The sequence below is a fragment of the Mesoplodon mirus genome (assembly GCF_964341445.2).
Source record: "Mesoplodon mirus genome assembly, chromosome: X".
Taxonomy (NCBI): domain Eukaryota; kingdom Metazoa; phylum Chordata; class Mammalia; order Artiodactyla; family Ziphiidae; genus Mesoplodon; species Mesoplodon mirus.
The window spans coordinates 30,949,313-30,976,488 of NC_138981.1; the positions used below are offsets into that span (position 1 = coordinate 30,949,313).

The 27,176-nt window shown below is 35.6% G+C and overlaps 1 protein-coding gene across 2 annotated transcripts in view; it reads right to left on the reverse strand.

The window, feature by feature from the left end:
• Positions 1-27,176, reverse strand: part of DMD (dystrophin) — a 2,064,872-nt gene that overhangs the window by 1,219,501 nt on the left and 818,195 nt on the right. For both annotated transcript variants that reach the window (XM_082609524.1, XM_082609523.1), the window contains exons 33-37: positions 24,786-24,941; positions 21,893-22,063; positions 8,133-8,312; positions 7,695-7,823; positions 5,873-6,043 (exon numbers count right to left, since the gene is read on the reverse strand). In XM_082609524.1, coding sequence (XP_082465650.1) covers positions 5,873-6,043; positions 7,695-7,823; positions 8,133-8,312; positions 21,893-22,063; positions 24,786-24,941 — 807 coding nt within the window. The remainder of the gene's footprint in view (positions 1-5,872; positions 6,044-7,694; positions 7,824-8,132; positions 8,313-21,892; positions 22,064-24,785; positions 24,942-27,176) is intronic.

A 27,176-nucleotide genomic window follows, 5' to 3' on the forward strand; every position in this document is an offset into this window, starting at 1 on the left:
ACTATCCTTAAATTATTTATTTACTACTTTTCACATCTAAAGCCACTACTTAGGATAAAATTAGACCCAACCATGTATTTTTTCCTGATATACTGTACACTAAATGAAAAACTCACTGGCTCTCTCATAGCCATATATATATATATATATATATATATATATATATATATGTATGTTATATATACATATATATGTGTGTGTGTGTATATACATATACATATACACATATATATATATATATATATATATATATAGTCTCTGATCCAAAGAATGATTACTTTTACACCTGCTAGCACTGTAGCACTGGTTGGACTGATGGAGATCAAAATCTTGACATTTTATGAATATTATAGCAATAAAATTATGAATATTTACATATATGATGGCAGACCGTTCAAATCCCATGTTGTAATTATACACACACACACATATATATTGATATATACACACACACATATATACACACACACACACGTACACATACTGCTACACGGATTTCGAAAGCAAATTTAAGGCCCATATAGAAATTAAGGAACATATTGTATATAATATCCAACGGCACATAAATCTTAATAAAGAATGAAGACACAGAAAACAAGTTCACCTTTCTTTTGGTTAGTACCAATTGCATGGGCAATAATGTAACATTTTAGCTCCATAGAAAGTGAAATATTTCTAAATCTCTAGAAGAGAACACAATCTAACTAAGCAAATTATGTGTATGTTTCATAATATTTTGTTATAAAGTAGTTGCCTATATTAATAGGATACAGCTAAGGTCTATTGACTCAACATGCTTTTAAAGCTAAGTATTACAATGTGACAAATATATCTTGATGCAAATTTTATTCTGAGACTCATAGGCCGCCTTTTGGACTCAATTAGTATTGAATCCTGAGTCAGTTTTCAGTTCATCACCTTCTTGGCCCTCATATATAATAATTTAACTCTAGGCTAGTTCTCAATGTCTCTAGACCAGTGGTTCTCTAGAGTATGGTCTCTAGATCATTGGCATCAATATCACCCGAAAACCTGTTAGCCATGCAAATTATCAGGCCTACCCAAGGCCTACTGAGTCTTAGTCTTCAGGCAAGGGGGGGAGGGGAGGGCAATTTGTGTTCTAACAGTTCCTCCAAGTACACAAAGGTTAGAGAGTCACTGCTGTAGATTGTCACTTCCTCTCCATTCCCACAGATACCCCTTTATTTGAGCTACTCACTGTTTCTCATCTAGACTATTGTGATAGCTTCCTAATTGGTTTCCCTACTTCCTGTCATTATTCAGTTGAATTCTCTTCACAACCACTGCAGGGCTAATCTTTCAACAGTGCATGAAAAAAAAAATCAAGAACTCCTCATTGAGTATTGAATTAAGCATAAATTATTAGTCTGGTTGTCATGATCTCTCCCCACACTATGTGTCATCATCCTTTTCAGTCTTATCCACACTAAGCTTCACGCTCTGTGCTCTATATTCCATAAGCAAACTGAACTTACCCTCCATCGAACACACTGTACACTCCTGAGGTTTTGTCATAGGTTTATACTGAATTGTTACCTCCTCTAGGTTGCTGGAGTGGCTGCTAAATTGACTCAGCATACACTCATTGTCAGCCCAGTATCCATGAATATATCTTGCTCCACTAATAAACAATAAGCTCCTTGAATCCACATCTTACCTAGCGATTTAGGTACCACAGTACCAAACATTGTGACCTGAAAGTGCATGGTTGGTAAGAGCTCACTCATATTCCTCCCTTTCTCCAACCCTTCCTTCATTAATTCTTGAAGATCTGCCTCAAATATCATCTCTCCCAAATTGATGACTCTCCTCTCCAACTTGGCTTTTCAGAAGATGGAGATGGATAGAAGTGCCATAAGCAACAAGACTAAGTAGTCTGTTTACTTTTGCCTTCCTATTTCCCTTTCTATGCTTCTGTCTCCTGTCACTTTCTTTTGCTGATACCCCCCTCAACCACCACCATGCTATGCCACCATGTTCAGATGCCCTAAATCAGAAAGAGTTGAGTCGTGGTGTCTTTCCCCAATGATTCCATCAACTTTACCCAGGGTTCTGAAATTATGTCTGATTCATTTTTATAACTCTGACCCTCCCCATCAAAACTGCCATTTTCTCAAATTGATTTCATACATATTAGGAGAGATTAAGCTTTCTCAAAGCCATAAGATACTGCTGATTAACCTAAATGAAATGAGAAGAGATAGAATTTCATGTGTTTTATGGGCCCTATTTGGGACAAGCAGAACTTTCCAGTTCTTAAATTGGTCCACTCGATAATCTATAAGGCTGGCCCTTGCAATGGAAATAGCAAAGACACATCTTCTTGGTCCCTGCCCATTCCAGCAGAGACCAGAAAGAGAAATCAGCTATTCCTCCATTTCTTTTCCCCATCAATTTCCATCTTAACCCTCAAAATTTGGTCATTAAGTCTAATATATATATATGATAAAAATAATTATTGATATTATTTTCACCATTTTATATAATTATAATAATTTATAGATTTTTTCAATGTAGCTTTTACATATCTTAGGTCATTTGATCCTCACCACAATCTTGAGGTTAAGATAAGACAGGCATAATTTTATTGCTTTTCTGGATGAAAATGAGATTCTGTGAGGTAAAGGGTCAAATCCAAGATCACACTCAAAGTATTGTGGCTTGAAGTTAAGAATTTTTTTCCTCTCGCCACACTGCTCCTCACTGATAGTTAAAATTACCACTGCTGAGAACTGCATCTGATGGACAAGTTCTCAGCCAATCTAAATCGAGGAACCCAATGTACACTGTTTTCTGGATTTTGGAATTTCTTGTCATGGACAGTCCTTGCAGGACACAGACTTCATATTCACCAAATAGTGAATCCAGACATTATCAGTGAGTTCTCAGGATAAATTTTTGCTCTACTCATTTGCCCTTTCTAGTTGACCTTTGAAAGGATCCTGAAATTAGTTCTTAAACTGAGTTCTATCCATATTCACTCCCAATCTACTTTTGTTTATCACTGTAGATTTTCTCCCAAGTTTTTCTCCTAAGTGAAAACTACCCATAAACTCAACCTCAAGAATGTCATATTCCAAACCAATCTTACCTTCCATAAGCCTTACTCTAATAGGAACTTGACTTTGAGATCAAAGGCTATCCCTGAGAATTCCAGCACTGCCAAAATTACCCTACTCCATAAGCAAACACACATACAAGTCATTAGGTTCCTCACTGCCTCAACAAAAGATTATTAGACAAATTTTAGAGTTATCAGGGACTAATATAACTAATTAGTCCTAATTTTAACTAATCCAACCCAGAAATTTTACACCATGTTCTATACACATAACTTGTACCTCCTGAACCTCATCAGAGGAAGCAGAAAGATAAAAGGGCAGAAATTCCCCTGTCCAATAAGTCTATTCTTATCCATTTTATACACTTGGTTCTAAATAATAACTCCTTTGTGGGGTGGGACAGTTTTCCTTTTAAAAACTACTTATCTAGTTCAACTCCTGTATCTTATAAACACTGAAAATGGAATTGCAGAGAGACCACATGTTCTGCCTAATACTGTCAAAGTTCAGAATTCAATCTTCTATGTCTATTGTTCTTCCTACCACACTATGTGATTGCTGGGACCACCTCATCATTAACTGTACATCTCCATGAAGATGTACTAGTGTTAAGCATATTATATGACTGCAATAAGTATTTAAACTTGTGTTTGTAGACATATATTTTTAAGCAAGTATCTTTAACATCCTGTATATTCCCATACTCACTAGCACAATGGGCACTCAATACCATTAGTTAATGCAATGAATAAACAAGCAAAATGTCAGGTATGCTTTAACTCCATATTTTCTGTTTCATCATGATGATAGAGCTTAATTATCTCTTCAAAGCCCCCAAATGGGGTCAACTATTGCATTCAGTCATCTCTATGAATTTAGAGAAAAAGGAATGCTTTGAAAAGTAAAAATGTGATTGTCGTCAATTAATGTATAGTTGAAATATTGATTTAAAATATTTTATGATTTTCTTCAGTATGGGTAATAAAAGAAACAAATCAAATGGCTCACCTGATGCATGATATCTGGAAGTATACTGACACATTCGTACAGAATATAGAATAACAATTCACAAACTTCTCTTGGCCGCTATGTTTGTCAGTTTCTACGGTGCATGATGACTTCTACTCATTTTTCAATACCTACAAGTCACAGTCTTGTGACATAATGTATCTCAATCTACCATTGAAAAAAATCAAGAGAAGAATACCCTATTTACTCTTAAATATACTCTAGCTCAGTGATTTATTAAAAAGTATAATGGGAAGAATACAAAACTTAGTAATGAAGTATTAGCATTCATCTTTTAGATGACTAAAATAACTTTTGGTTGTTTAGGTATTACCCATTTAATGATATCTCCAGAAGTGAAAATAACTGTCTGTTTAAACAGCAGAGTAAATTCTTACAAAAAACAACTATGGACTAAAAATAAAATTTTAGAATCTGTCAGATGTTTTTCAGGTGAGAATCACTTACTTAATATATAAATGAGTAGAACTAATTAGTTAACTATTACAAACAAGAGCAACGAATTAAGGTAAGCTAATACCTTTTTGCTTTGGGAAGGCGAGTTTTGAAGAGTAACTATGTTTCACATGCAATAAAGTATTTAAAATTCATATCACATTTCCATATATTTTAGGAATTCCTTTATATATGTACTATTATATATAACAGTGATACAAAGTAATGCCTTAGAAGATGTAAACCATGCTATTATTGGGTGTCCATAATTACCAAAATAATTTTTCAAATGTATTCTCCTATTTTTCCAGGAATCAAAACTTACCTGACATATTGCATTTTCTCACAAATATTTCAATAATGTTATTCTCATTTAAGATTATTTCTAGCAATTATCTGTATATGCAAACACATATATTTCTTTTACATACATTTTTGTATTTGAAAGCATATCATATACATTGAAAAATGTATATTTTTATTTTATAAATTTGGGAGGTAATTCCTTGCATTTTGATACTCCCCAAAGAGTTCGAATTCGATAATACTGTGTTTATATATTTTTGCAAGCTACCTATTAGATAAGATTTTTGCCTTCATTAAATGTTACACAAATATAAAGGATTATCATGCAAAAGTTCCATATACCCTGGTTCTTCATTAAATAGAATAAGTATAAATAGACATATAAAATTACAAAAATTAGGATATACAAGCTTTGCAATTATTTGTCTTCATGGTTTGCATGTCATTATAATCTAATAGATTTTATCACAGTAAGTATCGGCAACTAGCAAGAGCAAGTTAAAATACACACACATACACACATATGCACAACCAGCAAAGATATACAGAAACCCTACATCATGCAGGAGATGTACAAGACCTCATTTTGGATATTTCTTCCATATCACACACAAGCAATATTATATTTGGCAAAATATGCCGGTAGTGCTTTCTTTAGATTATGTCTTTTGTGCTTTTTTGTTGTTGCTGTTGTTGGCCTGCAGCATGCTATTTGTTACTGTGCTGCAGGTTACCCCTGAAAGTACATATGTAAACCAGTGCAGAATGCAGTTCTAGACAAGCTGTGCCATGGAAAACAAAATGACAGAGAGAGAGGGATACAGGGGGTAGGGAGGGAAAAAGGGAGAGAGATTGATCTCCCATGAGATTCAATGGTAAAATTTCCTCAAATACATTTTGGCCTTCATTTTCCTTTTGAAAACCTTGCTGTGAGGGTTGCTTGCCCCCTTCAGGGTACTGCGCAACCTTCGCAAGAGATCATTTATCACTAGTTTCCACCTTGGAGCAGATCTTCCTACCTTTCCAGTCTTAATTCTGTGAGAAATGGCTGCAAATCGATGGTTGAGCTCTGAGATTTTGGGCTCTATTACTTTCCTGCAGTGGTCGCCGCGGTTTGCCATCAAGTTTGCTGCTTGGTCACGCGTGGAGTCCACCTTTGGGCGTATGTCATTCATTTCAGCCTTTAAACGCTATATTCCGTGAGCAAGAGACAGGGCTTAAAGTTAGTAATTAAATGGAAGTTGAAAGAGAGCGAAAGAGTGAGAAAGCAAAAGAAAGAGTGAGGGAGAGGGGGAGAGAAAGAGAGAGAAAGAGAAAGAGCACATGGAGAGAAAATGGAGGGAGTAAAAAGCCAACTTCCATAAAATAGGAGTAGAGTGAGAATGTGTGTGACCTCAGGAAAATAGGTCACTGTCCTTGGTTACGTTTGATATATGTTTATTGAAAGTATTTCCTTAGTCTGAAGAAGGACAAGGGGTGTTTTCCTTTTCTATGGAAAACAACTTTTCTATGTTGCTGGCAACAATCGTAGTGTTTTATATTTAGTCTTATTTTATCTTTCCTGAATTTCAAAGCTGTGGAACAACCTGAATATGTGCTCAGGAAGGAAGGTAGCTAAAGAACAATTTTCTATTCCTTCCGAGTACTTACAAGTTCCCTTTTTCTTTATCATATCGATTGCCATGGAAAAAATGGATTTTCTAACAGACAGGAATTCTGTGTCACAGACAGAGGGATTGAGGAAAGCTCTGTCTGGCTCAAGGGGTTGGAGAGGCTGTAAGTGAAATTACTCAGTTCCTATTTTTCCAAAGACCCTGAAGGAACATCCCTTACCTACACATCAAAGGAGAAGGAAGAGTAAAATAAGGTACAGACAATAGGGTAAATATTTCTGGGGGACAGCCTAAAATACACTTACAGTTTTTCATTAAAAAGGAATTGCAATCCTTAGAAAATATGAATTTCATAAAAATTAAACAAATGAATCGTATAGACAGAAACTACAATTTTTAAGCATTCTTTAAATAATAATCCACTAGTCAAAATTGTTGAAAATTTCAACAAAACAAAGTAAGGCATTGTTTAATTTATATGAGACTTCTTCAAATGCAATTCTTCCTATTTAACTGAAAAAACTGTCATCAAATAGAGATATTATAGTGTCAGTAAGTTACATTTGCACATTATACCCCTCATATCCTTTTACAGGAACCTTTTTTTTTTTTTAAAGTAAAGACTAAGTTGTCATTGAGAAAGACAGCTTAGGATGTCCTAATAATCGGTTTCAATACAAAAAAGAGAGAACACGAAGCCATGTTTAGTTTACATATAGTTAAGAATGAAAAATTCAGTTTTATATAAGCTCAGTATTGTTACTAATTACTAAGATTTAGACATCGCATAGGCAAAATGTCCATAGACTGGACTCCCATTGTTTACTCAGACGGTCTGTGAATGATGCTGAGAAACTAATCTTTGTGTTAGGTACAAGAATATAGTATTACTATTAAAATGGGCATGAATTTGCAATATAACACCAAAATAAATCCAGGGATCCTTTTCTCATGAGATTTTAAGTTGCGTGTAATTAGCTGAGAGGTCGATATGGACAGATATCCAGATCACAGAGCTCTTCAAAGTCATGAACTCCTATTTGAATTAAAGAAGTAGGGAGGGAAGGAAAGAAGGCATTAAAGGAGAAAGGAAGGAAGGAGGGGGAGAAGGAAGAGAGGAAGACTTTTTTCACTCTTATTAAGAAGTCCTTTGTATCTTTTAGGACAAAGATGATTGATATAACTGTTGCAGTGTGAAAATTACTTTTCATAATAGTTTATTTGCTACCTTAAGCACGTCTTCTTTTTGCTGTGGTTTCTTTTTCTCAGATTCATCCAAAAGTGTATCAGCCTGAATGATCCAGTTTGTGATGTGATCCACATTCTGGTCAAAGGTTTCCATGTGTTTCTGGTATTCCTTAATTTTAGAGACATACCATGACATAGTATTAGTTAGACAATATTTTAAAATATTTGTCCTACTTTGTACAATTTTAAAAGACAAAAAATGTAGTATCATTCAAATTACTTTTAGGTGCAATCTCCATATAGAATATAATACAAACATGAAAAAAATATCTTACACTATAGAAATAGATATTGAAATAAGGGCCAACATTTATGTGGAGTTGAAGAATTTGCTAACATAAATACTATTATTTAAAGCTTATATAATTTCTTTCTCATGATGGAGAGGGGCTGAAAATCTTCCAGCCTCTTCTCTTACCAACAAAAGGTTTAACCACTCTTCTGCCCGGGAAGTGACAGCTATCCAGTTACTATTCAGAAGACTCAGTTTATCTTCCACCAAGGTCTCCTTCTTGCCCAAAACTGCTTTCAAGGCCTCTCCTAGCTCTGTAATGCTCTTTAGGTGAACCTTCTGTTTCTCAATCTCTTTCTGAGTAGCCTGTGAAAAGAACAGCATTTGAGCTTTCAGTACTGTCATCTTAAGACTTAAAGCTTTTGAAATGGCTATGCGTCCAGTTACTGTGGTAAGATTTTTCAAGGGTTTAAACTGTCAACCATGTCTTTAGGAATGATGAAAATCATACCATATACACTGTAGTTTCGTTACTGGGTATATATGAATATGTATGCATACATAAACATGATTGACTTATTTATTTATGATTGCACATATTTAATAATAAACATACATACTGTCCATCTAAACATATTCATATTTACTTAATTTGTATATGTATTGGCTAAAGGTAGATCTCAGAAAACCCATCCACAAATAAGCAACTGCTTTTATTTATTTACTTACTTATTTACCGTATTTTTATTTTATTTTTTTAACATCTTTATTGGAATATAATTGCTTTACAATGGTGTGCTAGTTGCTGCTCTATAACAAAGTGAATCAGCTATACATATACGTACATCTCCATATCTCCTCCCTCCTGCATCTCCCTCCCACCCTCCCCATCCCACCCCTCCAGGCGGTCACAGTCACAAAGCACCGAGCTGATCTCCCTGTGCTATGTGGCTAAGCAACTGCTTTTAGAAAATTCAGCAATTATTGCACTCTTGTATTTCTACTGCAGGTACTTTCAAATTTTTGGTGCCACAAACCCGTTTGGCACCTGGTGAGACTTAAGTATCCTTTCTCATAATAATGTTTTTAAAAGGATAAAATTAAATGCAATGAATTTAAAATTAAAAACAATTATACTTAAATAAAATATACAAAATATATTTTTAAAATTTGTGAGATAGTAATACGTTTTATTCCGTAACATGTATAACTACAATGATCTAGCAACAAACCTTTAGGATAATTTCAAAGTAGTGATTAGCACCACTAGTGTTCTGAATTATATTCAATGACTAGAATGTGATATAAAATTATCTGTCATAATTTTATCTGTGACTGCTGGCAAAGCCACAGGAACTACTGATACTGCTGGGGTTTGTTGCTCACACTCATAATCGAAAAAATGCTTAATTTCAGTTAGAAGTAAATTAAAGAGATACTATTAAAATCCCCTAAGAGAGCACCAGCACTTCCTAAGACTTGATTTTCAAACCTGAAAATAAGCACATTTAATATTAGAAATTATGTACAGAGTTGATGGAAAACTGATCCTAGTATAAACTTTACTGTCAGCTCTACGTACACCTTTTCTTGTGACGTGTCATGGCAGACCACGTGACCATCTTGCATTTCCCTGCCTCTGCCCCCGATCCCTCCCTCACCCACATACAGCTGTTGGACCTTCCCTGGTGGATAAGTCTGAGCCAAAGAGATACTCTCTCAAGAAGTTTAACTGAGAGATACAGAGACTATGGTAATACCCCAGCTGAGAAGTCGTTTGAAATGGAGCTGATGTCTTTACTGCAGCAAGTCAAAGCCATAGCAAGACAAAATCACTGGGGAACAGCAATGACAAGAAGTGGAGGGAGACCTTTTGCAAAGAGGCAAATGAAATATATGTACAGAGAATGAGAGAAGTGGTCCAAGTAAACGACAGGAAGATGGTCTCTATGAGGCCAGCATACATCCTTAGTCCTATATGTTCTCAAGGTGCATTTCTATCTTTGTAGTATACAGAAATAACTCATGGCTGCCTTTCCTCCATGCTCTCAGGTCCTGGTCTACTCAAAATATATATAAATACACACACACACATATACACATTTTGCTTTGGCTTTGGCTATCAAATAAGCAGGGGAATAAATGAGGTTAAAAGATGGTATAAAATAATTTCTATACAAAACACAATCACTGTCTCTTCAGTTCTAATATATGCTTTTCTTTGTGTTTTTCTTTTTCAAAATAAAAAATATCTGAAATTAAGGTAATTAATGCTAAATGAACTTATCAGCTACCATGCAAAGGGCTATTTGTAATGTAGGTGTCATCTGTTGCACATGAGTGAGCTTAGCAATTCATAAAAGGAATTCCTTCATGTATTAATCACAAATGTTACTGAGCTCCTGCTAAATGGGTCACTATTACAGCAGGGATATAGGTGATTTTACCTAGTGTCTTTTAGGAAATTATGAGAAATGCCATCTTTGGGTGGAAAAAGCCCTTCTGCAGTTTGACTTGTGAGCGCTCATGGGCTAGATTCCAGCCCTTTCATTCCCTTTGTCTGCACCCTTGTGTAGTACACAATCTTTACAACCATACGTGGTAGCCACTATCCTAGGCACTGTAGATAAAATGATAGAGACACAAAGTCCTTACCTTTATAAAACTTATATTTGAGTATGACAAAAATATGAAAATATATGTAAATGAGCATTTCCTACTTCCTATATTCCAGACTAGTGCCTTGTCACTATAGTTCATTTACTCATAAAGGTAACACCTCACAAAGTTAAAGAAGTTAAAGCTTAATTTATATTTGGATCACTATCTCTTAAAATATCTTCAGAAAGATGATGCTATGTTTAAGCTTTGATACAGAAATTTGTTGCATACACAGACATTTGTCCCTTCTAAGCCAGGCAATACGATTAAAGGCAGTGGAGGGCTTCCCTGGTGGCGCAGTGGTTGGGAGTCCGCCTGCCGATGCAGGGGACACGGGTTCGTGCCCCGGTCCGGGAGGATCCCACATGCCGTGGAGCGGCTGGGCCCGTGAGCCATGGCCGCTGAGCCTGTCCGTCCGGAGCCTGTGCTCCGCAACGGGAGAGGCCATGGCAGTGAGAGGCCCGCGTACCGCAAAAAAAAAAAAAAAAAAAAAGGCAGTGGAAATTTCCAAATCTCAGAAGAGATCAGAGAAGTTTTGAATTTAGGAAATATTGTTGCAAACAGTTAATGGGTCACAAACAACTATTATTCATTAAAATCTACCCAAATCCTCCAGCTAATTTTCAAGAGAAAATGTTTAATGTCCAGTGATACTTCAGTTAATAAGAAAGAGCAAACAGGAAATGACTAATTTCTGGTTTCATTTTATGTTTTTCAATGTTGTAAGATAAAACTCAAACATGGTGAAGTTAACACCATGATGAACATGAGCTTGAAAAAAACCAGTGCTCATTGTGGTAGTTTATAACCGTTTATGGCCAAAAGTGAATCAGGAGAAAATTTACACTCCTACTGTAAAAAGACATAAAGTCAAACCTTTACATGTGGTGTTCAAGAATAAAGTGGTATTGAATCATTTGTATAAATGCTATTTTTTGGTTAGGAAAAACATTGTGCTCGTTTAATGGATTTTTTATTTTCCCCCACAAAAGCATTTTTTTTTTAAAGAAGATGTTGGGGGTAGGAGTTTATTAATTAATTTATTTATTTTTGCTGTGTTGGGTCTTCATTTCTGTGAGAGGGCTTTCTCTAGTTGTGGCAAGCGGGGGCCACTTTTCATTGCGGTGCACGGGCCTCTCACTATCGCGGCCTCTCTTGTTGCGGACCACAGGCTCCAGATGCGCAGGCTCAGTAGTTGTGGCTCACGGGCCTAGTTGCTCCGCAGCATGTGGGATCCTCCCAGACCAGGGCTCGAACCTGTGTCCCCTGCACTAGCAGGCAGATTCTCAACCGCTGTGCCACCAGGGAAGCCCCCCACAAAAGCATTTTTAACTAATGGCATGGCTTACAAATAATAGGATCTTAGATTTTCAAAAATATGCTGATCTTGCTCTGTGAAGATCTTACTTAAATTTCAATGAGTCAATGTACATTAGATGCTTAATACCCACTCTGCACTGTGCCATTCACTGCCAGAGATAAGGAAGGAGGCAGTCTCTGCATACCTTGCTCTAATGCTACCTAAAGTGTAGCTGCAGAGAAAAGTTGAAACACAAGGAAACAATTTGATATCATATTAGAAAGAACATAATTTTGAGGAAAAGATAATTCATGGCTGGGATAAGCATGAATGGCTTCAAGGGAGAGGCGATACTTGAAACCAGAGTTTACCATAAAGGACTGGATGGTTTAGACTGACTAAAGACAAAGTATAAAATGATGAGAAAGTACGAAGGTTGGAATCAAAAGCCACCAAAAGGGGAATATGGGGTACTCACTGGAAACTAAAAACATATATTTTTATGATGTCAAGGAACCATTTTTCCATGCTCTAAAAGTCTCCCTTAACAGAAGAATGTCTATACTTGCAGATGTATTGAGAACTGAATTACTGAATTAAACTACAGCTACTGTGTTGGTCATTCTCTCTATACCCTTACCTTTTTAAGAAAGGTAGACTTATTTATGGGGTTGGTGAGATGGGGAGAAAGACTTGAAAATACACTTCTTCCTCTTAAAAGGCATTCAATCCTCAGCACACATGGTTTCTTCTGTTGCCTTATGAGGTGAGGGTTGGAGAGGGTTTAGGAAGGTCTACCCTTCTGAATGGGCAAGTTCAAATTCAATGATTAAATTGAATAAATTATAAATCAGCTCTCTTAGCTTTTTCAATCATGCAGTAGTGTGACAGATTCTAGGATCAATTTTAAGGTTGAATTAAAAGCAAAATTATGGACAGTTTTATTTTGACCTATGACATGGACATAAGTCTAGTTACAGGAGTTTCAACAGCAGCTTAATGCGAACTATCTACTTGGTGCTCTGGGGTTTTATGATACAAGAAAAAAAAATGTCAGATAAGAGAACCTAGGGGTAAGACAGGAATAAAGACACAGACCTACTAGAGAATGGACTTAAGGATATGGGGAGGGGGAAGAGTAAGCTGTGACAAAGTGAGAGAGTGGCATGGACATATATACACTACCAAACGTAAAATAGATAGCTAGTGGGAAGCAGCCGCATAACACAGGGAGATCAGCTCAGTGGTTTGTGACCACCTAGAGGGGTGGGATAGGAAGGGTGGGAGGGAGGGAGACACAAGAGGGAAGAGATATGGGAACATATGTATAACTGATTCCCTTTGTGATCAAGCAGAAACTAACACACCATTGTAAAGCAATTATACTCCAATAAAGATGTAAAAAAATACATAAATAAAAATCTTAGAGAAAAAAAAGAGTATAACTCAATGTAAATATCAATTGCCACAAAATCTAACATTTTTCTTTATTTTCCATATCTTTAATTTGTAACATTTGATATCTCCAGAATAAATAGTTGAAATATTAAACACTAACCTCTATGATTTTAAAGAAACAAATTTGCTCTCTACTTTTTCGTAGCCATAGCAATTTTTTAAATGCTAGAACAATTTTCTTATAAGAAAAGAAATGGATAGCATAGGTTAATTTCTCCTAATTAAGACACCCACCCATGTGTTCATGTGAAGGATGGAAACTACATTCTGATTCATCCCTCATATCTATAAGTTAAATCACTTGAGTCTAATTTTAAATGGCATGAGAGGTTCAGGATTCCACCATCAGCTTCATCAACTCTCTTCACTGATGAGGTAGTAGGCTGGAAAAACCTGTTCTGTCAGTCTCTGTTGATCATAAAATTATGTGATGGAAACATCTTTAATTGATTTAAAGGTAAAATAGTAAAAAATGTTGGATTAATTATCTGGTCCCATAGGAACACATCCACAGATATTTTCCAACAGGGGCAGAGAAACAAAACTCACTTGAGCTTGACCCTCTCTTTCACCCATTTCACATTTTCAGAGGTCCAATGCTTTCCACAAATTCTCCTGGAATTTCTTATGGATTTATATTCTTAGGATAACTTCTCAATCTGATTTCTTATTATTCCCACCCTCTCCCCTTTTTTATGAATTCTTTTTTTTGAATTTTTGGATTTTTGAATTTTATTTATTTTTTTATACAGCAGGTTCTTATTAGTCATCAATTTTATACACATCAGTGTATACATGTCGATCCCAATTGCCCAATTCATCCCTCTCCCCTTTTTTTATCTCTTTGGTGTCCCCTGTCCCATAGATTCTATCTTCCCTCAGTCCCACCTTTAGTCAAATGTGTGCCATAACACCATTTCCATATATTTTCCATCCTTTACTAGGATGCTACAAAATTCCTGTTTATTTGATCTTTCTTTATCTCTTGTGCAAGTTCCCACTATATGGATGAAGAGTTAACTAACACACCCAAAAGGTATTTTAAAAGGTTACCCTCACCAAGTGAATTCTGCCTTCAGTCAGTCTGCATAAATATTATACCATTTCTGGTCATCAGAAATGGGAGAGAGTTTTCACCTTTAGCTACAAAACATATTCATGGGAAGAAAGTGAACAAATTTACCACATTACTGCAATTCTAAGATGTGCATTTGTCACATATTAAGGTCTCTGAAATTGAGATAAAATGTACAATATATGTTCACATTTAAAGTGGTGTTGTTTCTTTTGATCCACAATAGCTGTAATTAAATCAACAGTGTATCATTCAATCTAATATGTCTTAAATGTGATAAAACATGATACTAATTGCTTTTTCAGGTCCTACATTACTCTGCCATGGTCCAAGGATTTGAACATATTTTATTATTAGGCTAATGTGATGGAATAATATAATGATAAATTTTAAAAGAATATAAAACATTAAATAGTGGATTTTATACCAATGTGTATTGACTTTTTATTAATAATGCATTGCCTATTAAAAAAGAATTTCATGAAAGCAGAATATGCAGAACAGAAATTATAGCTATAACTATAATGACAGTGAATAGTGACTCCAGTGGCATTTAACAAATGTTCTATTTTCTAAGTAACAGCTGCTTGATGCATTCATTGTACAAAGTTAATGATCTGCTAGTGTTATTTCACTTCACAGATAAATTATTGTGCTCTCTTTAAAAAAGATATGTAATTTTTCACGGGAATGATAGTGTAACAGACTGTAGAAATAAGTAATAGTTCTCATGCTTTTATAGCTAAGGGGAGTGATGAGTTGATGCAATTATCCAGATAATCTAGGACCAGAGGCCAGATCTCTTTAAACCGTGAAAGGTAATTGTTAAGAAAAAAAAAAAAAAAAAAAAAAAAACTACAGGACTTCATTGGCTGAACTGAACGTAGATCTCGTAAGACTGCTTGTACTGCACTAGCTAGTGGTTCTCAAACTTTGCTGAATATTAGAGACACTGGCCACACTCAGACCAATTAAATCAGAATTTCTGTGGGTGGGCCCTCAGCACTGGTAGGCTTTTAAAGTTCCCCAGGTGATTTCAATGTGCGGCCAATGCTGAGAACCACCGGCAAAACAGAATGATACATTATGTCATGAGATCTTAGTGGGTAACTGTCATTAAATTTTAGCATTGAAGTGACAGCAGAAGGATAATTGAGGAAAGTTATAATTGTTGTTCCTAATGTTGACTATTATAAAAATTTGTCCCTGAAATAAATGTGAAAATCATGACTTGTTACATAAGTGGCTATTTAGACATCAATTATTTTGCATTATTTCATACCCTGAGTTAAACTCAACATTTATGTGTATGTGTGTGTGTGTGTGTGTGTGTGTGTGATTCTAACACGTAACTCTTGGTATCCCAAGACTACTGTTAATAAAAACTAATGGTCAATTTATGTAAAATGGTAAATATGAATTATCCAAAAAGCTGATGGATTAAACTGTTAAACTATTAAACCTTTAAACTATTAAAGGACAAAAATTATTTTTCTAGGGAATGATATTTAACCATTTTAATTTTTAGGTAACACTGAACATTAAAGGGCTTTAATATAGCTGAATTATTTAACTGGCTTTGAATTTTTGACTACTGAAATTAAATTAGGAATGAAAGAAATGTGTTAGTGGTTAAATCAGAAAGTCATGTAGATTAAACTTTGCTGAAGCTTATATTTTCCAGACATAATGATCATCAGAGATATAAACTTCTATTTAATTACAGAAATATTTATTTTCCAATGGTTATATTTCTGTGCTCAATTCATATGCTAAACAACTGGGACCAGTAACGGGATATTCAGAATTGATTTACTTATATCCAACTAACCAAAGTGATTCTTTTTTTTTTTTTTTTTTTTTGGCCATGCTGCGTGGCTTGCAGGACCTTAGTTCCCTGACTAGGAATTGAACCCGTTCCCTTCGCAGTGTAAGCACAGAGTTCTAACCACTGGGTCATGATTTTAAGACATTAACAAATAATATTTAAAATCTAATATCACACCAGTGGCAATAGATTACAGACTAAAATAGGTGATTAATGCACACAGAATTTTCATTTTATTATTTTTATGTGGACTTATATATTGTGCACTTCAAATTTAGCCATGCTGTATTTTATTCTCATTGTGTATGATGAATAGCTTTTTGTCACTTTAGATACCTTAAAATCAGAGATAGTTTTGGATTCTAGTTGCAGATTTGCTATATACCAGGACTTCTATTTTCTCATCTATAAAATGGGAGCATTTGGTCAGATGATTGTTTCCATTTGTTCTAAAACTTACCAAACTTAGAAAGCAAGTCAGCATTTTTCTCTTCTCTCAAGAAACACTTTGGTATTCTTTTAATTTTTATCTCTTAAATTACAATTTATTATATCGAAGAGATTTTTATTGAGCATGTACTACATGTCAGATACTATTTTATGCGCATGGGAAAAACCAATGAACAAAACAGATACTTTCCCTGTCCTTTTGGCAAGTGAAACTGTTAATGCCCATGTAGTAGTCTAAGAGAGTAGGGGTTATCATGACAGCTCAGGGATCTTGTACAGTGCTGGTACTCCAACTCCCCAGGTGCTGGTAACCTCCCTTAGTTTGCCTTACCCTCCCCTTCTGTTGTCTCTGTCTCTACACTAGAGTCATCAGTGTTTCTGACCTCAACCTGGCAAAATCCATTATCAGAGATTTGTACAGTACAAAGAGGGAATACATGTGATCATTCATGGAGTGACAAACATCACAGTTGTGGTTTTCTTATGGCATCTCTGTTGTCCAGACCATGCAGCTAGAAGTGATCCACTCTATCAAAATCTTAATATTAATTTTTTCCTCTTTATCACTACTCTGATGGAGGCAGATTGTTGAATTTAAAAATAGAATGAGGGACTTCCCTGGTGGCCCAGTGGTTAAGAATCTACCTGCCAATGCAGGGGACACAGGTTCGAGCCCTGGTCCAGGAAGATCCCACATGCCACGGAGCAATGAAGCCCGTGCACCACAACTACTGAGCCTGTGCTCTAGAGCCCATGAGCCACAACTACTGAGCCCGTGAGCCACAACTACTGAGCCCGTGAGCCACAACTACTGAACCCACGTGCCACAACTACTGAAGCCTGTGCACCTACAGCCCGTGCTCCACAACAAGAGAAGCCACCGCAATGAGAAGCCCGCACACCACAATGAAGAGTAGCCCTCGCTTGCCGCAACTAGAGAAAGCCTGCACATAGCAATGAAGACCCAATGCAGCCAAAAATTAAAAAAAAATAGAATGAAACAGCTACTGGGCTTTAGGAATTTCAAATTAGTATTAATGGTTTAACTTTGCAATTCCCATTATAAACTTTTTATCTTATTTCTGTTATTATTATTCTAAAATGTTTTATTCCTGTTATTTTAATTTTTTTTCTTGCCACTCCTGCAAGACTGGGAGAATTAGCTGTTTCACCTAACACACAGAAACAAACACAGAGTCAAGCAAAATGAGGAGATAGGGGAATAGGTTCCAAATGAAAGGAGAAGTAAAAAAAAACACAGGAAAAAATATCTCAATGAAATGGAGATAAGGAATTTACCTGATAAATATTTCAAAGTAATGGTCAAAAAATGCTCACTGAACTCAGAAGAATGGATGAATACAGGGAGAACTTCAGAGACAGAAAATATAAGTACCAAACAGAAACTAAAGGGCTGAAGATTATAATAACTGAACTTAAAAATACACTAAAGGAGTTCAACAGAAGACTAGAAAAAGCAGAAGAAAGAATCAGTAAAAATATGTGGAGATTAAACAACCTACTACTGAACAACCAATGGGTCAATGAAGAAATTAAAGAAGAAATTTAAAGAAATACCTTGAGGCAAATGCAAAAGGAAATATACCAAATCTACGGGATGGAGCAAAAGCAGTTTTAAGAGAGAAGTTCAAAGTTCATAGAAACATAGGCCTACCTCAAGAAATAAGGAAAATCTCAAATAAACAGTCTAACTTTACACCTAAAGGAAAGAGAAAAAGAAGAACAAACAAAGCCCAAAGTTATTAGAAAGAAGGAAATAATAATCGTCAGAGCAGAAATAAATGAAATAGAGACCAAAAAGACAACATAAAATATCAATGAAACTAAGAACAAGTCCTTTGGAAAGATAAGCAAAATGGACAATCCTTTAGGTAGACTCACTATGAAAAAAAGAGAGAGGGTTCAAATAAATAAGACCAGAAATGAAAGAGGAGAAATTACAACTGATACAGGACAGTGACTATAGCTGACAAAACTATATTACAAATTTTCCAGTTGCCAAAAAAGTAAATCTTAAAAGTTCTCATCACAAGAAGAAAAAGATTTGTAACTTTGCATAGTGACAGATGGTAATGAGACTTGCCGTGGTGATCATTTCACAGTGTATGCAAATGTCGAAACTTTATGCTGTACACCTTAAACTAATACAATGTTATATGCCAATTATACTTCAATAAGAAGAAACCAAAAATAAATTAATTAATTTGTTTTGAAAAGAAGTCTGACATTTATCTTTTGAAATGGCAGGTGAGACTAATAGTCTGAGTCAAGTTCTCCATCTACCAAGAAAGCATCTGAAATGAGAATGTATTAAGGAGTCATGGGGTTTCATGTATGAAAGTTTAACTTTTTTTTCATTTTTAAGAAAGTAGAATCATTATCATAAATGTGACTGCTTTATATCTGTAAGCCACATGTTTTTACTATATGACTGTAATTTTTGAAAAAGCTTCAGCATCTTCCAAATGAGTTTATTAAAAAATTATGTAATTAAGATGTAAATGTGTATCCTTTTCATTTGACCACTAAGGGGTCTAAAAGTATATCATTAGCAGCTTAGTGTTTCAAAAGATCAAGAAAGAGTGATAAATTATCATATAGACAAAGGAAAACGCCAGGTTTCTATCCTTTTTTTCCTGTTGGATCTCAAATTAGTATTGCTCCAGAGTTTTATGGAAAATGCTTCAGATAGACTCAATAAGCTGAGCCATCTCCAGAACACTCAAGCTTTCTAATATGACAAGGATTATCTAGAAACCTTGCCAAGTTCTTTATCTTATGATATTTTAATGATTTTATGGTGAGGCTAAAGCAAACATATCTCCTTAGGTGACATATTCAATGACCTTATGGAGACTCCGGAATTTTGAGTTCATATGTGGCATACTTCTGTAGTTTCACCTCAGTCAGTTATAAATTATAGTCAGAATTGTTCAAATTCCCTTCATGTATAGCTCTACTCGTTTGTGCACCATTATGTTAGCATTCCTCATTATATTTAGAAAGCTACTCTAGTAATATGGGATGAATTGTGTCCCCTAAATATTCATATGATGAAGTCCTAACCCCAGTACCTAACCCCAGTACCTCAGAATGTGACCCTATTTGCAGATAGGACATTAAAAGAGGTAATTAAGTTAAAAAAAAAAAGGTCATTAGGGTAGACCCTAATCCAATATGACTGGTTTCCTTATAAGAGAAATTGGGAGACATGCATGTACAGAGGGAAGACCATCTGAAGACAGCTATTTACAAGACATGGAGAGGGTCCTCAGAAAAAAACAACCCTGCCAAAGTCTTGACCCCAGACTTCCAGCCTCCAGAAATGTGAGAAAATAAACTTCTGTTGTTTAATTAAGCCTCTCAGTCTGTGGTATTTTGTTAGGCCGCCCTAGTAAACTAACATATCCATTAAACTGGATATGAACAACCAAATATATTGTCCCTAGCATTAAGGGAAGGATGACAGAATGAAGCCTGGATCATTTTCATGAATCCTCTACATGTCCCATGGATGTTTTACCATATTTTATACTTTAATAGATCATAAATATTTTCTGGGCTTTTTTATTTATGAGTACTTATGGTTGAAACTGCCATCAGTAGGTCATATATATATAGAGAGATAGATCATTCAGGACTTTCTCTGTCTTTATCTTAGGATGGAAAAGGAAAAGTTGATACTGCTCTGGCCAAAACTGCTTTCTGTCCCCGAGAATGCATTCTCTCTTTCTTCATATTAGTATAAGACCTACTCATCATTTCAGCAGGACACACTGGCTACCCAGCCAGATAGAGACCATCTTTCGCCACCCTCCCTGAAGGCTAGATATGATCATGTGATTAAGATCTGGCAAATGGAATTTTGGCTTATTTCTTATAGCAGCCCAGCCTGCACCTAAATACATGATTGTCATTGATCCCAACTCAATTATCACATAGAAATATGATGTTTGTTTGGGTGATAAGGGGAAATAAAAAGCCAATGTCACTTCTAATCTGTACCCTCGGTACACTCACTACTCTAATAAATCTCACAATATATACGATCCTGAACTAATAACTGCAAGTAAGTATCTTATCTCTAACAACAAATCTATTCTGAAAGGGAAGAAAAAGACATTTATTCTCTACTGTTTATTTGACAAAAATTGTATGTAACAAATTTTTACATCTACTTGTCATCTGAATCTACATAAAGAAAATCAGTTTTCAGTTTTGATCTCACTGTATGACTAAGTTTTTACATAATGCAATTAAAATTTCCCAAATTTGGATAATCTAGATAGGCTTCTTGAATTCAAAATAAAGCACAGATCTCTTAAACATCTAGTTAACGCAGGCACGTTTGTTAATTTTAAAAAATGAGGGGGCAGAGCGTGCTATGATTTATTTTTTTCTAAGTGCCCAAAGGCTTGGCAAAGTTTAAGGTGAAAACGCATTATTAATATCAACTATTTACTTTATATCAACATACTTTTAAGTAATGCAGTAATATATCAACTGAAAAAAAATATTAAGCTATTAGTACCTTGACCTTGAACTGTAGAGAACAATGATGTCTGATTGGATTTTAGAGAAACAGCAAGAATCTACCAGCTGAGGATTAAAGGAAATCCCGTGTCATTTGGTGATGGAAACGATAGTGGTCATACAGACCCCATGAGATTTTTTCTATTGTTGAGACATCAACAATCTGCTGATCTTGCGAGTCTGTCCTGCCCAACTGTCTGCAGTCTCCACATCTTTGCCTTCCTCGTGGCTGTGGGGTCCACCTGAATAGTCTCTCTTAGGCAAGCTAGGGAACATAGAATCTCATCTTTGGACTGACTTTCTGACTAATGATGTATATATTTTTAAGGATTGATGTATATATTTTAATGGATGTATATATTTTTATGAATATATTTTTATTCATAACCTACCTAATTCTAAACAAGCTTTGGAGAGACACTTGCTAAAGCTTCCCACTGGCTCTATTGTAATCTTGAAATATACAGTTAAACTACTGATGAATTTTTGAGGAACGGGAGAATGAAGCACAATAATATTTATGAATCTATTATTGTTGCACACTAATAGTTCCTTGAAAAATCATATTGCTGTATGTTTTCATGTATGCTAAAAATAACCTTCAGTGATATAGGTTTTACCTTTCCCCAGGCAACTTCAGAATCCAAATTACTAGGCATTCCTTCAACTGATGATCTCTTTGTCAATTCCATATCTGTAGCTGCCAGCCACTCTGTCAAGGCATTCATTTCCTTTCGCATCTTACGGGACAATTTCAAGCATTTCTCCAACTGTTGCTTTCTTTCTGTTACCTGGAAAGAATGATAATAAAATGTAGTTTGGTTTACTTTTTAAATTCAAGTTTAATTTTAGCTACTTAACTGGAAATTTCATATTTTTGTCATTTTAAAATAATCTTTTTCTTACTTTTTAAAAATATTTTAGAAAAATTCTGAATATTAATAGTGAATAAGAACAGTCTAGGGAAGATGAGATCGTTTCTCCAAAAGATAGTGTCCTGCATCAGGTAGAAAGAAAAGGTATTATTATTTTCTCTAATATAAATAAAAAATAAATTATGGACAAATTTTTAAAATAAATAGAATGATATAAATCAAACTGAAGATATGGCACGTTTCTTTTAGAAACCCTTCAGTCATCTGTCAAAGAGATGGGCAAGAACATTTACAAATGAGGCTTGCCCTTGCTGGTAAGGAATCAAAATGGGGAAAGAATACTATTTCTCTCCAAAGGCAAAAATATTTATAAAATATTTAGAATAGCCAATCTTATTGTCATTGCACCTTTAAAGTGTCTCACTTTTGCACAAAAACAACACAAAGAATAGGTCGCTTCCTCCTTAAATATACATTTATTACCCAAAGGGGGCAACAAAATTTGATACCATAACAAAATTTTCACTCTCAATAATAGAGAAATCATGACTTGATCCTGTGTTCCAGTTCTCAGTGTTTAAAACTAAGACCCTCAAAGTCAAATTGTTCCATGTTCTCACACAGAGAATGAACAAATTTGTGTTTCTCCACCACTTTTCCTGATGTGCCTACATCTTGTGTGAGTTGGTTGGTTGAAAAAAAAGGATGGTAAAAAAGTCTATGGTAGGGGCTTCCCTGGTGGCGCAGTGGTTGAGAGTCCGCCTGCCGATGCAGGGGACACGGGTTCGTGCCCCGGTCTGGGAAGATCCCACAGGCCATGGAGCGGCTGGGCCCGTGAGCCATGGCCGCTGAGCCTGCGCGTCCGGAGCCTGTGCTCCGCAATGGGAGAGGCCACAACAGTGAGAGGCCCACGTACTGCAAAAAAAAAAAAAAAAAAAAAAAGTCTATGGTATTTTGTTATGGCAGCCTAAGCTGACTAATACAAAAAAGTAACAATATATTGAACTGAGGCAAGTAAAATGATTTAAATTCTGAAGACCATTAAAATAGAAGGGTTTGTATATTTATAAAAAAAGAATAATACATTAACATATCCTCTGTTTCCATAAAACAAAACCACTACTGTTGAAGGTGCTTGGAAGATTTAAATACGAACATTTTTTTCTCAGAAAAGGAATACATGACTTCTGCCATTTTATAATACGATATTTGTACATATCCCCTTTATCACTAATGTTTCTAAATCTTTATTTCCAAAATAAATGCCTGCCCCACATTTTTGCTGTGTTCTGTCATGCTTTTAAAGCTAAGTATGATTTCTTAGTAATCGTTCATTTTGCTTTAATGATATTACTCAGTGCCAAATGGTTAAACATACACTTCCAAATCTACATTTTCAGGGATAAATAGGTCTTCACATCATTGTAAGAATCATTCACTCCTTAATAATAATCAACTCAGGACACTAATAGTCTTCTAATGTCATTTTTATTGTTTTAAATTCAAAGTGATTTATTCTACATTACTTTATGTTAAATTTACTCTTGCAAAGGCAAAGATTTTGTGCAAATTCTTCAAGGCAAAGAAAAGGCCCAGACAATAATTTATATTTGAAACAGCTAATTCTCTTTCAAAAATTTTTTTTTTTTTTTTTGCGGTACGCGGGCCTCTCACCATTGTGGCCTCTCCCGTTGCAGAGCACAGGCTCCAGATGCGCAGGCTCAGCGGCCATGGCTCACGGGCCTAGCCACTCAGCTGCACGTGGGATCTTCCCAGACCAGGGCACGAACCCGTGTCCCCTGAATCGGCAGGCGAACTCTCAACCACTGCGCCACCAGTGAAGCCCCTCAAAACTTTAAATTAGAAGGTTTTTAAAATATAAAAATAAAGACTATCAACTAATATGAATGGTGATTTTCAGATTTTCATTTGAATCTAAAACTCACTTTCAGTGATAAGTAATCTGCAATTTGTAGCTTCAAGACATAACCTTCAATATACTTTCAGGGTGCAATATTAGAATTCTGACTCTGCATGGCTACTTCTCAAATATGGGCAACATTTACATTTGTGTCTAAGATGAAGTGACAATTTTCTCATTGATGTTGTTATATTCAATAAAGTTGGGAACCTGAGCCGTAAAAACAGACTCTTTTCTCCCCACTGGTCTTAGTAAAGCTCTTTCTATGTAGAATGTATCAACTCCACTGTACCTAAATATAAGTCCTAAATATAAGTAGGTATATTAGTTTATAAAATTACCAGCCTTTGAGTCATCACAAGTAAATATAGACAATGAAAAGAAGGGGCAAGTTTAGAACAAAGAAACCCTTTTAGAATTATCTGATGGACCAATAAAAATCTCTCTGAGCTGTACATATTTTTTAATGTAGACTGAAAAGAAGACCCTCGCTGATTAATTACTGTTTCTTAAGAACTGCAAATTGGAATTTATCTCTCTCTCTCTCTATGTATGTATATATGTACGTATCTATGTATCCATGTATCTATCTATCTGTAGGGAGTAAATGATTTAGCCTTCCTAAGACATTAATTGTGCATAATTACTGACTCTTACTTTACAATATATAAGGAAAGTGGGAAGTAGCCAGTGCTTATGGTTTCAGCATGCACACACCTTTGCTCCCAGCTCATTATAATGCAATTTCAAAGCCGTTACTCTTTCATCAAGCTCTTTAGGGTTTTCCGTCTGCTTCTTCTGTACAATCTGACGTCCAGTTTTAATCACCATTTCCACTTCAGACTTCACTTCACTCAGACTTTTATACAAGTTCTAAGTTAAAACATAAAAAAAACAGAATAATAAGCAATAGTGTCTAGTTCATACTATTATAAATAAAAAGAAACAGGGGTAGAGATCATCTGAAATGCTATTCTATGGTTACAGTTTTAATGGAGTAGCATTTTGCAGCTGTGGTCAATATCCAGCTTTTGCATTTTCTGTTGATTTAATGCTTCTATTTTTAATTATATGTACACATAAAGACATGCATATTGTGTAGTTATACTTACCAAAGTAAGGGTACATAACACATATATTTAATTCTTCATTCCAAGTTTATAAAGATCATTTCTAAAAGTTATATGATTTCTATAGGGTTGGTCAAAAGGTTCCTTCAGTTTTTAAAGTAAAAATGAAAGACACATTTTTCACTTTCACCAAGAACTTTATTGAACAACACATTCATTGTTTTGTTCCACTACCTTCTGCCATTTCAGGCAGCTTCATAGTTCCACCTTCGCAAAATGTCTTTATCTTTTTGAGCAAAGAACTGTTCCAGGTGGCTTTTATGGTCTTCCAGGGAATTGAAAGGTTTTCTATTAAGAGAATTTTGTAAAGACTGAAATAAATGGAAATCTGAAGGTGCAATGTCTGGTGAATACAGCAGATGAATCAGAACTTCCTAGCCAAGCTGTAACAGTTTTTGCCTGGTCATCAAAGAAACATGCGGTCTTGCGTTATCCTGATGGAAGATTATGCATTTTCTATTGACTAATTCTGGACTCTTTTTGTCAAGTGCTGCTTTCAGTTGATTTATTTAGGAGCAGTACTTGATGGAATTAATCGTTTGGTTTTCCAGAAAAAGCTCGTAATACAGGACTCCCTTCCAATCCCATCATATGCAGAACATCACCTTCTTTGGATGAAGACCGGCCTTTGGCGTGGTTGGTGGTGGTTCATTTTGCTTGGCCCACGATCTCTTCCGTTCCACACTGTTGTACAGTATCCACTTTCCATCAGCCGTCACAATTTGTTTTCAAAACAGAACGTTTTCATTACATTTAAGTAGAGAATCGCATGTGGAAATACGGTCAAGAAGTATTTTTTCACTTAACTTATGTGGAACCCAAACACCAAAGCAATTCACATAACCAAGCTGGTGCAAATGATGTTCAACGCTTGATTTGGATATTTTGAGTATGTTGGCTATCTCCTGCATGGTATAACATTGATAGTTCTCAAAAAATGTCTCAATCGCTATCAACATCAACTGGTCTACCCAACCCTGGAGCGTCATCCAGTGAGAAATCTCCAGCACGAAACTTCGCAAACCACTTTTTTTTTTTAAACATCTTTATTGGAGTATAATTGCTTTACAATGGTGTGTTAGTTTCTGCTTTATAACAAAGTGAATCAGTTATACATATACATATATCCCCATATCTCTTCCCTCTTGCATCTCCCTCCCTCCCAACCTCCCGATCCCACCCCTCTAGGTGGTCACAAAGCACCGAGCTGATCTCCCTGTGCTATGCGGTTGCTTCCCACTAGCTATCTATTTCACGTTTGGTAGTATGTATGTCCATGCCACTCTCTCACTTTGTCCCAGCGTACCCTTTCCCCTCCCCATATCATCCAGTCCATTCTCTAGTAGGTCTGCGTCTTTATTCTTGTCTTGCCCCTAGGTCCTTCAGGACCAACTTTTTTTTTTTTTTAGATTCCATATATATGTGCTAGCATATGATATTTGTTTTTCTCTTTATGACTTACTTCACTCTGTAGGACAGACTCTAGGTCTATCCACCTCACTACAAATAACTCAATTTCGTTTCTTTTTATGGCTGAGTAATATTCCATTGTATACATGTGCCACATCTTCTTTATCCATTCATCTGTTGATGGACACTTAGGTTGCTTCCATGTCCTGGCTATTGTAAATAGAGCTGCAATGAACATTTTGGTACATGACTCTTTTTGAATTACGGTTTTCTCAGGGTATATGCCCAGTAGTGGGATTGCTGGGTCGTATGGTAGTTCTATTTTTAAGGAACCTCCACACTGTTCTCCATAGTGGCTGTATCAATTTACATTCCCACCAACAGTGCAAGAGGGTTCCCTTTTCTCCACACCCACTCCAGCATTTATTGTTTGGAGATTTTTTGATGATGGCCATTCTGACTGGTGTGAGATGATATCTCACTGTAGTTTTGATTTGCATTTCTCTAATGATTAATGATGTTGAGCATTCTTTCATGTGTTTGTTTGCAATCTGTATATCTTCTTTGG